Source organism: Pseudomyrmex gracilis, unplaced genomic scaffold (genome assembly GCF_002006095.1).
Source record: "Pseudomyrmex gracilis isolate BER0280 unplaced genomic scaffold, ASM200609v1 scaffold_160, whole genome shotgun sequence".
NCBI classification, from domain to species: domain Eukaryota; kingdom Metazoa; phylum Arthropoda; class Insecta; order Hymenoptera; family Formicidae; genus Pseudomyrmex; species Pseudomyrmex gracilis.
In genome coordinates this window covers 163,374-174,116 of record NW_018020744.1, presented here as the reverse complement: position 1 = coordinate 174,116, position 10,743 = coordinate 163,374, and the positions used below count along the sequence as shown (strand labels likewise).

The 10,743-nt window shown below is 37.7% G+C and overlaps 2 protein-coding genes across 4 annotated transcripts; one reads left to right on the top strand and one right to left on the bottom strand.

Moving 5' to 3' along the window:
* Nucleotides 1–71: 71 nt before the first annotated feature.
* Nucleotides 72–8,694, bottom strand: LOC109857482 (myb-like protein X). 3 transcript variants are annotated; one of them, XM_020433810.1, is made up of 12 exons: nucleotides 8,368–8,694; nucleotides 7,713–7,810; nucleotides 7,344–7,543; nucleotides 7,182–7,249; nucleotides 7,033–7,107; nucleotides 4,691–5,163; nucleotides 3,761–3,917; nucleotides 3,435–3,602; nucleotides 2,654–3,139; nucleotides 2,421–2,562; nucleotides 1,632–1,872; nucleotides 72–1,518 (listed from the first exon to the last, which is right to left on the bottom strand). In XM_020433810.1, exons 2-12 carry the CDS (start codon nucleotides 7,736–7,738, stop codon nucleotides 945–947), a joined length of 2,610 nt encoding a protein of 869 aa, XP_020289399.1. In that variant the 5' UTR covers nucleotides 7,739–7,810; nucleotides 8,368–8,694; the 3' UTR covers nucleotides 72–944. The 3 variants fall into 3 exon arrangements, with proteins under 3 accessions (XP_020289399.1, XP_020289398.1, XP_020289400.1); XM_020433809.1 differs by having other exon boundaries at nucleotides 73–1,518; nucleotides 3,761–3,920; nucleotides 8,368–8,693; XM_020433811.1 differs by having other exon boundaries at nucleotides 74–1,518; nucleotides 1,650–1,872; nucleotides 3,761–3,920; nucleotides 8,368–8,692.
* Nucleotides 8,695–9,454: 760 nt separating this feature from the next.
* Nucleotides 9,455–10,177, top strand: LOC109857483 (nuclear nucleic acid-binding protein C1D-like). The gene is made up of 2 exons (XM_020433812.1): nucleotides 9,455–9,692; nucleotides 9,768–10,177. The coding sequence occupies exons 1-2, from the start codon at nucleotides 9,479–9,481 to the stop codon at nucleotides 9,992–9,994; spliced, it is 441 nt and encodes a 146-aa protein (XP_020289401.1). The 5' UTR covers nucleotides 9,455–9,478; the 3' UTR covers nucleotides 9,995–10,177.
* The last annotated feature ends 566 nt before the right edge of the window (nucleotides 10,178–10,743 follow it).

Sequence of the window (10,743 nt, the reverse complement as noted above, 5' to 3'; positions counted from 1 at the left end):
ATGTTTTATTTATCATTAAATCCTTCCTCCGTTCAAATATAACTTTTTTTCAACATATAAAACATTTTTTGTCATCTGCAATATCAAGTTGAATAATTGTTTTTCTTTTTTCTTTTTTTCTCTTCGGAATACCGTTTCCTCGTCCAGTTGTAGCTCCGAGTCGCTGTTCAAAAGTGCACATTCAATATGAGAATGAATCAACATTTTTTTGTAGTTTTGTGTATAATAAAATCAAGATTCTATTCAATTCAGGAAGGCGTCTGTGTGTGTGTGTGTGTGTGTGATAAGCGCGAGTTATTATACTTCTGAGTTGTTACTTCTCTACAGAATGGTAAATTTATTATAACCTACATACAATAGTCCATACATTAAATTTATATTTTTGTTCTCTCACAAGGCGCATCGCTCATGTGCCTTTCGTTACGTTGCTAACAACTAAAGATTGTGAATCTCGTGTAGTCAAATTTTTCAGATAGTATATATATGTATAGAATGAATTATAATTATTTACGATTTTTTACGACAATCTCACACAAAATTCTTGCAAAACAATTGTATATATAGCGCAGTACTTGTGTATGAATGTATGTATATATATAATATATATATATATTATATATATATTTGAATCAATATACAAATCAAGAAGTTGCAAAATTTGATAACGCTAAATGCTCATGTAATTGACACATTAATTGTAGCAACTTGCAAACGAAGCTTATTCATACGGTGAAAAATATATAATTACGTAGAAATTGTCTTCGTGGAACCAAGCGGATGTGTAATCATTAACTAATGATTAATGTATATCTATTATGTATACGCTTGGTTTGCAAAATGATGAAACCATTGAAATATGATAAATTTTGTGATAGTTTTGAAGTAGTATGACAGAAAATAGATCGAACAAAGTAAACATCGATCATCAAAAGTTACAGCGGATCTTATAGATCCATCTTCTCGATCGTGATTCTCGCATCTTTAGATTTACTATTACCATTCTTGTCGTCACTCTCATTCTTCGTGTTCTCTTTTTCTTTTGCGGACTGCTGTTTTTTGTCTGAATTGCGGAAACGATCGTAGCGTGAGTCCTCGTCGTCGCTTGATTTCGACGCGCCCGCTTCGCTCTCTCTCAGTATGTCACCCAAATCTTTATCGACGTCGTCCCAATTCAATTTGTCAACGCCGTGAGCACGGTAATCGTCATCGTCGTCTTCGTCGCCTTGATTATTCTTGTTCTCTTTCGCGTTCTTTTCGGACTCCATGCTGTTCGACTTGTCATCATCGATTTTAATATATTCCACATCGTTGGTACTGTTATTGTCAACCGTAGCCGTCGCTGGCGCGGTGCTTGTCGACACTTGCGGCTCGGAATTCACAGGAGAAGTTTTGGTAACTTCTGGCGTGTTAACGGCCGAACTGGTAGAATTCACGTTTGCCGAAGAAGACGACGATGATTGCAGATGTATTCTCTCGGCTTGACGTCTAAGCGCCTTGTCATCGTTGTCTCGAACGTATCTAAAAGAAAAACACACAAAACGTACGTGCACAACGACCACAAGTATTATTTAATTGAAAATATAATTTTATATATACATATTGGTACGATAATGCTGTTAATTAATACGTACCGTTGTATCAATACGTACCGTTTGAGATGACTACGAGTAGAACAATGTAGAGCGACAGCTCTTTCAGAATTCTCGGTACGCGGCAGATAGACCTTGCATAGTTCACAATATTGCACTTCAACGCGTTTTATATATTCCGCTCCAACTTTTATCATCTGCTTGCTTTTCGTCTTTTTCTCTGTCTCACTCGGACTCTCACCTTCTGACTTTTCTTTCTTTTTATCGTTAGATTCCTCATCTCCTGTAAATTACAGTGAAATAAACAAATTGAAAAAATATTGAGCAATAAGTCCAATATCCGATGATCAATTTTGGAAAAGACACAAAAGAAGGTTGTGGAAACGCTCGTTTTGTAAATACAAAAAGAAAGATAGCAAGGCCAATTGCGAGCCAATGTGTGTGAGAGATTTGGGATATTTAACAAATGTAAAGTATGTTAACATACTTGACCTTGCTTGTCAGGAGCCGTGACGGGTCAGGGTTGGGACCCTGATCCGTTCTGCACACGGTTCCACGAGGGACAGCGGGGCAGTGTATACCCTGTCCCGCTGCTGGTTTTGTGATTTCCGGGAGGAGGTTCTCTCCCTCCCCCGAGTTGTCAGTTAAAAAGCGCGAGAGGGTCCTGGCAGGATTCCGGGCCCTCCCAACAACACGCTCGATTGGCATGGGGGTTTTAGTAGGTGCAAATCCCACATACTCCCGACCTTCCCCCAGAGGTCGGGAGATGCGTAGGCATTTCCCCCATGTAAAAAAAAAAAACTTTATAGAATATACTCGTTTGTTGCGTACCGTCAACATCGCCCACAGAATCCAAAGTTATCATAAAATTGTCAAGATTCATTTCTTTCTCGTCTTCTTCGGGCGCACTCGAATCCGCTTCCTGTTCACCGCTTCCATCCCCGTTTATTCTATCTCTCAGCACACTCTTTCTCTGATAAAACAGAAGAAAAGGAGATATAATCGAATTACGTTTACATTGTGTTCGAAAATCAATAACATCGAAAAGTAATATGTTATCACACCTTAATATGATCCAGGGAACACATGTGTGTTTCGAAAAACATCGGGGAGCGGAATTGAATGCGACAAACCCGACAGAACGGCGTGAGAAATCGTTTCATTTGACGATGCGATTCGGACAATTGATGAGCGGCTTTCAGAGAACGATAATTCAACTTGCAAATGGCACAGAACATAGTACGCGAGGGCAATGTACCACGTGCTGCATCCCGAGCCTCGATGCGTCTCTGTTCCTGCCGTTGGACGACTCTCATGCGTGTGAGAGTCGCCTTGTGCCGAGCCGCGATACGTTTCATCGCCGCGCTGTGACGGCCAGAGAATAGATGAAGCGAGTATTCTTTGAAGGTCACGCTATGATGGGCGCAATGTGGACACTTCAATTTTATAAATTTTCTACCGTCCCGCCTGCTCGGCAATTCTTCGGAACTCGCTTTTCTATCACGATCCGTCTTTTCACTCTTGCCTCGTTCCTCATCAGCATCGTCTTCCTAGAAATTCAATAAAATGTATTTGTGCGTATAAATCAGAAAAAACAGTAAATAAAGTAGTAATACAGTCGAACCTCCCAAAACGTATACAAATCCATTCTCAAAACGTATATTTCCCCTTCATCGCTTTTCTCACCACTAAGTATGATTTAAAACCGAAACTGCGCTAGCGCGAGATAAATTTATACCAAGTAAGTCTTTGCGCATGCGTGAGGTAAAGAGTGAGAGAATAGGGGAATTATACGTTTTGAGAAAAGCTCGACTGTATATATACCAGAGCTAAAAATTAACTCACCTCTCGTTTCTGACCTTCCTCTTCTTCTTTGATATCATCATCTTTTTCTTCTTCGTCTTCGGTATGTTGTCGTTCTCTATCCTGTTTTTCCTTTTTCCGTTTATCCTCCTTTTTCTTCTTATCTTCATCATCTTCCATTTCTTCTTCTTCTTCATCCCGTTCGTGTGGCTACGTTACATTTTGATCAAATGAATTGTTAGTCAACGCAGCAAGTTTTGCTTATACAAAATTTTATTCAAGAAACTATTACATACATCTTAAAACTACATGCTGCAGCGATATAAAGCAATTATTTGTATAGTTTTTCATCGATTTGTATGAATTACCTTCTCTTCTTCGTCCCATGTGCTTTTATTATCATCTTCTTCCTCATCATCGTCAGAAAACTCCGCATTTATGGCCTTGGCCATTTCTCTATCCTTGTCCTTCACGCTGGTTCCCGATCCGGAGTCCTTTTTACTTCCGGCTAGCCTAGTAGTACCGCTACTAATGACATATCAATTGTGTTTTGATTTATTACTTTCTTTCATTTCGCTTATTATTTTTTTTTTTTTTGGGCTCCACTGTCTTTCGTTGTATCATCAAGCAAAACTTGCTGATAGATGATACGTAGCAAATATCACGATAGCATCGATTTAATATCGGTCTTATGTCCCAAAATATAAACATTGCGTTTTCTATTGTACGTTAAAAGTAGTGTTTACTATTCGTTTTTGGGTTTATTCCCCCTCTCGCGTTCTGACTTCCTTCGCAAACTCGGTCGTGCTAAAAATTATTATGCGGCTAATACAGTCATGCTGCTCTACGTGTATGTAAACTCTAAAGAGAATTATATCTTACGACGAATAAAATACGATTTAGTTTAGTAGCTCTCGTATCGAAAGTTATTACATCGTACACGTATTGCGCTTATACGTGTCGTCATTGATAGTTTTTTCTTTATTAGAACCCTGTAAAAAGTTCTCTCTCTCAGCAGCGGAATATATGTTTCGTGGGACTTTGCTTTGTATGTTGACTTTGTATCAATCTAATTATTTTACATTTTTTTTTTTTTCACACAGGTATATATATATATATTTAGATTTTCGTCTAAGTTTTGATTTTTCTATCATTCGTTTTGTGACGCTCAGGTCATGAAACGAAAGTCGGTCTGTTAAAGTCGAACCGACTCTTCGAGGGAGAACAAGTAAGCACAGGCTACGAGAATAGCATTCGCATATACGATTGTGGTAAGAGTGACTGTATTAATAAATTACCTCCTGCGCAGTTTGGAAGTGTTCAAGCGCATACGTTGGATGTAGCTGTCTCGTGAGCGTGAGCCTAGCATCTTTCGACGATAGTCGAGCGAGTGAAGAGAACGCTTGCGAGCCAGAACGACGTCCGATCTAGAACTCACGCGATGAAACGCACCCCCTCTGCCACTGCTGCCGCGGGTCGAAATGCGACCTCGGTAATTTGAGTTTTGATGCGATATTCTGCCGCGACTCGAAGCGTATCTCTGAGTCGGGGGTGGCGCCATTTCGCTAATCCGTGGGGGCGGCGGAGGTGCGTAGCTGCGTGAGGCAGAATGACGATCCTCGGAACGATGATAGGACGATGCGCGTTCGCTCTGTCTCTTGTCCTCGTACACGCCGGACGACGATGATCCCTTATTATCGTCATAGGTTGTTGATGCGGATGATCCTCCGTACGACGAATACCTTTGTGAACCGCTACCGCTACCTCCACCCTGCCAAATCAAATTCAATTGTGCTCCTTCCATGTATTTCTCTCTTTCACATTTCATCTCTTGTCTGTTATATTTTAGTCTACGTACATATTTTATTATATGTATCTTTTATTCTGTTTCCTACCGTTTATCCTTTTTTGTTTATTCTGGATCTTTCTATTACTTATATATAGCTTAACTCTTAACTGCTACTGTCCAACTGGGCTAATCAATCGATTGACCAACCGACTGACACTGATCAATGATTGACTGATTGATCAAGTGATCGACCGATTGGCTAAACTGCTAACTAACTACGTTTCTATTTTTTTTTTTTTTTTGTCTGTAAATCCATTTATACTTCATCATTCATCATACATATATAAACTTGATTTTCCCTATAAATATTGAGAGAATCAACCTAAAACGTCTTTTCATTGTTCAATGTGACCTCACGTAACTGTATTGCAAAAAATTCATTAATCTCGTTCACATAATACTTGCATTCGTGGGAATAGTAGCAGCGCTCGTTTTTTTTTTTTTTTCTTCAGTTAACAAACAGATTTTGTCTCTCTATATACGGTGCTCTATATATGTGACACGTAGTTGTAATGCTCTCGTTAGACCTTTCCAACTTAATCAAATTACATTTTATTTAGTCGCTAACAATCGTATCGTTACGTGTAAGAAACTTTCTCTCGTGATGCGTCAAATCTTTCTGACACAAAGGCGATATAAATATATTGAACAAAAGTAACACAAAGTTGTCTCTATGTGGATAATTTCTTGTAAATATTCATGCTTGGTCGCAACTTGAGAATAATGATAGATATTTCACATATACGTATATACATCCGTATATTCATTTCTCTGTCATATTCTCCTGAATATACGAAATGCTTTCCAAGCATTTTACTTCCAGCATTTCCATCACTGTTTCCTAATGCGATTGGAAAGGTCTACGAATATGTAAATATATTTCTGTGGTTTTTCGTAACTTTCGATATAATTTTTAAAGACGTTTTTTTTCGCACACAGTATACGGATGATATATTTCATGAAAAATTCCATAAGACGATGCTTGAAGATGTCGTGCATTAGTTTTTTTTTTTTTTTTTTTTNTTTTTTTTTTTTTTTTGTTCTATTGTATTATTTTTGTTTTTAGTTTCTTTATTATTCTCATTGTTATTGCAGAGTAAAGTGGTTTTTAATTGCGCTTTAACTGCTCTACAATCGGGAGAATAACGTGATGTGGCCTGCATGTACGCATTCACATCAATTCAGTTCGGTTTGTTTTTAATCCTTTTTGATTTTACGAGAACAGCTCTTAAACTTTTTTTTTTTTTATAATGTACACGACCACATGCGGCGGGTGGCATGTAACATTTTATAATTACCATCTAGGTATTTTCATCTTTTAATAATTTGCAGTTTTCGTAGTTTGTTTCGTCGCAGTTGCGCCCCACGGCAAAAAGAATGAGTGTTCGAGAAGCCGTTGGTTTGCGTCGCTTGAAAGGAAATTATGACAACTTATGAATTCTTTGTCTAAAATATGCCAATCTATCTTACATTACGAGTGTCCTGAAGGTATTTTCTATCCCTTTGTGTAACAATGCACGATGTAACGGCGTACGCTTTTAATGTGAATAGGTAATTAAACTTTCAGGACCATCGTTTTATCAGTTTTTTTTTTTTTTACAAATAAGATAGACATATATGTAAAACTCCCGTTAAAAACTTTTTTAAATTATGGAATTGTTATAGCTGTATGATTTCAGAATTAATATAGTGATATTATTTATACTTTTTTTTTGCTTAAATTATTAATTTATCTTACGGAGAAACACATGAAAGGTATTGGAAAGCAGGGGTGGAGGATGAGACACATACCTGATAGGAATCACTTCTCATCCTTTTGCGTGACTCGCTAGAGGATCGATGATCATCTCTTGCAGAATAAGAGTCCTATCAAAACGCATTTAGTACTTAGTGCTATAGCAAGCTGCAATTGAGATCTACTTTTTTTTTTGTATACTTACACGAGGTCTTTTGTAACTGTTAGAATGCTCTCCACGACCGCCTCTGCTTGAATATCTTTCTGATCCTCCTATCAATTAATTAATTAATCAGTAATATTGTATCGATTTATTTTTGAACATACATGAATTTGGACATAATTTTCATCTATTGCACAAAATTACCAGAATTGTACTTGGATCTGGAGTCATAGCTAGTTGTTGAATATTTAAATCTGCCACCTCTAGAAGACGAATAACTTCCTCTACTAGACATATTTCCTCCTGGTGAACTGCTGCTCCAGTCATTACCTCCACCACCTCGCCCTCTGTAAGAGCTACTTCCACGAGAACCAAATCCACGACCACGAGAACTCATGCTGGAACTACAAAAAGTTTCAAAGATTTATCATTACATCTTCAGCATGTGTTACATATTCCACTTGCAATTTTATTTTGTTTAATTCATATTCTTCCTTCCTATATTTTGTATCTTATTTTCACATCTTTATGTATAAGATCTATTTATTTAAGCTTTTGATCAATTAGACAAACCTGTACTTATTGTAACCATAACTCATGGTTACGAGTTATCGATGATCAAGACAGAGAGAAAGGAAAAGTGTGGCTGTAGTGGATACAGCGTCAATAGTCTGTGGACAGAATAAATTTACAACATATGTGACATATATTATAGACTATAACTGTGAAAAATAAATATTATGATTCTTTTTGATATCAAAGTTTTCTTGGTCAGATCAATGCTACGATACATGACTTTGTGACAAGATGTTCCAAGAAAGATAAAAAATTAAGTGGAAAACAGATAGTGTGACAAAGAGGACATTAATAAATGCATTGGACACACGTATAAATCTGTGGAAAAAAATTAAAAAACACGTACAGTAAAACCATTTATTAATTCTCTAATTAATATTTATAAATTCGTACATGTGTAAGTACATTTTACACAGTATACCTGATGATGTGGCAATTTTTTTGTTCCAGCGTACGTACACTTTTAGGCTCGCCGGACCAGACTCCGTATGCGAAATATTTTGAGAAAGGGAATTAAAAGCCTTAAGAATCTATAGAGACGTCGCTAATTTTGTACGTGCAATAAAAAAAATGGCTGCACGTTTCAATACTCCTTTTGTTTTCGTACTCTTCGGATATCTCACACCCACCAATAAAGTAAGTAGACGCTTACCTTGTCGAAGACCTGGTTGAGCCGCGTAAAGTGATCTTGATTTTCTCGTTTTCTCGATTCGCGACAAAAACTTGATCGCTGTCAAGTTCTCAATCTGTTTGGCACATGTGACAAAACTAAGTTGAACCAGATCGACGTGTTAAGCAAACTTCGATCGCAAAAACTTTCATTCACTTGCATTCACTTCCGTTTCAGAAGAACCGGAATGAAACGCACTAAGTTGGACAAAGCGTCGCCGAGATGGAGGCAGTAAAATGTCGGCGCCCCCGAATTTTCTCCTTGCGGTCTTTTTACCATTGAACGAAGCAACGATCTTCAGTCGAGAAACACGACTCGCACGCAACGATGGATAAGGTGCGAAATCCAATTGGCTACGTCGTGATGTCGATACATTTGATATCCACTAATAAACCTCGTTTTCTAGTTACAACAGAGAAAAGACTGAAGACGGCCGTGCCACTGTTGTTTTTTACGACGGTTTCCAGCCGCTACTTTCAGCGCCGGGTTTCACTTTGCGTGGAACTCGCGAACTACGAAACGAGTTCCACTTTCAGGCGCATATGATACAAATGTATTTCGGTTAGAGTCCGTGCTAAATTCACTTTTATTCGGTTTGAATCCGTGCTACATCCACTTTACTGTCGATAAGTAGAACTGCCAAGCATCGAGAGCATCGGTGATAAAGGCACGCACACAAACGAAACCGTGTCCGTGTGCGTGACGTCCAACGACATGAATAAAAGTGGATCTAGCACGGACTCTAACCGAGATACATTTGTATCGTATGCGCCTGAAAGTGGAACTCGTTTCGTAGTTCGCGAATTCCACGCAAAGTGGAACCCGGCGCTGAAAGTAGCGGCTGAAACCGTCGTAAAAAAACAACTATGGCATGGCCGCTCTCAGGCTTTTCTCTCTGATCAAGTCGAAATTTAAGTGATATTAGGGTTATGTATAAACCACGTATGTAGTGAAATAAAACAGTGGTATTAAAAAAAAAACACTTTTTGAGTTAGTAACATTATATTAAATGTTACTTGTGTGTAAAACACGCGATATCAGGATATCTCAATTCCTAAACTTGTAAAAGTTAAAAATAAAAAAAAAAAAAAACATGAACGCTGATTTCGAAGAACTTTCGCACGACGAGAACTTGATTGCCAGATTGCAACAATTCGGCGAAGCGGCGTTTAAAATCCAGGACATGATCGAATTGATCAACAATCCCTCGGTCTTCGAGAAGCTATCAAATTCCGACAAAATTAATTACAAGCTGTTGTTATCGTACAGTCTCAACAGTCTCTTCTGGATGTACTTGCGAGCTGAAGGTAAATCAATTCGGATAAAAAATACAAACATTCGTCAGTGTTTGTATTTAAGATAATCACAATCGATTGTTGCAGGAAAAGACCCGTCGAAGCACAGAATTAAATCAGAGAACGAACGCTTGAAGAAAGCAATGTTAAGAGCGAAACAAATTAGCGATAGGAAGTTGCTTATGCCGCGTGTAAACAAAGATGCGGCCAAGAGATTCGTGAGAAGTAGTTTGTGGGAACCAAATCAAAAGAAGCAAGCGATAGAGAAGAAGACAGCAGAACAGTCAAAAGATCTACATAAACAACCTACATAATGATTTTATATACTTGTATATAATATTTCTTTTGTGTAATGTGACATTGGATTGTTGTAACTTGCTTTCGCGCTAAACGCACTATTTTTTTTTCATTGTGTTATAGACAATATACACTTTTAGCACGAAAGTGAGTTTTGACGCCAGTTTATAGAATATTTATAATATAAAGAAATACAAATATTGATGTAAGTAACTGATAAGTGTGTTATTGTTTAAAAAAAAAAAAAAAACATTTTGTGCAATAATCATAGGTGCGTTTGCTTTGGACGCTTACGCGCTTTAAGTGTCAGTCTTTCTTTATTTTGTTGTTTAAATATAGAACAAAGATAGACTGACGCTCAAAGCGCGTAAAGCGAACGCACCTTATGAATGGCAATATTTTTTAAGAATTTTACGTATTGCATGAATTTTATACTTGGTCTTCGTGTAAAAGCGTGACTTACGTTCGCATGAAAAGAGAAAATCCTATATTAAAAAAGGCATTTGGACCAAGAAATGCGCGGATTTTGGAGTCGAATATGTCGCACCTTGTTGCCTCTTTTCCGCGTTGCCGATTGGTTGGTTGGTTGATCGAGTCGAATCGAATTATATTATATATAACATTAAATAATACATATTATACATATAATTTATTATATATTTATATTATACTTTATATTGTATTATATGTATTATATACATAGTACAGTAATGTCACTGACCTCGGCCGCGCGGCCTTGGCGGGGTCATTGACCTCGGCCGCACGG

Coding starts and splice junctions, on each gene's coding strand:
- LOC109857482 (XM_020433809.1), bottom strand. CDS start 7,738: ATGAGTTATGGTTACAATAAGTACAG. Junction 7,108..7,181: donor ACAGTTACAAAAGACCTCGT/GTAAGTATACAA, acceptor GCGTTTTGATAG/GACTCTTATTCTGCAAGAGA. Junction 3,603..3,760: donor CATGGGACGAAGAAGAGAAG/GTAATTCATACA, acceptor AATGTAACGTAG/CCACACGAACGGGATGAAGA.
- LOC109857483 (XM_020433812.1), top strand. CDS start 9,479: ATGAACGCTGATTTCGAAGAACTTTCGCACGACGAGAACTTGATTGCC. Junction 9,693..9,767: donor GATGTACTTGCGAGCTGAAG/GTAAATCAATTC, acceptor CGATTGTTGCAG/GAAAAGACCCGTCGAAGCAC.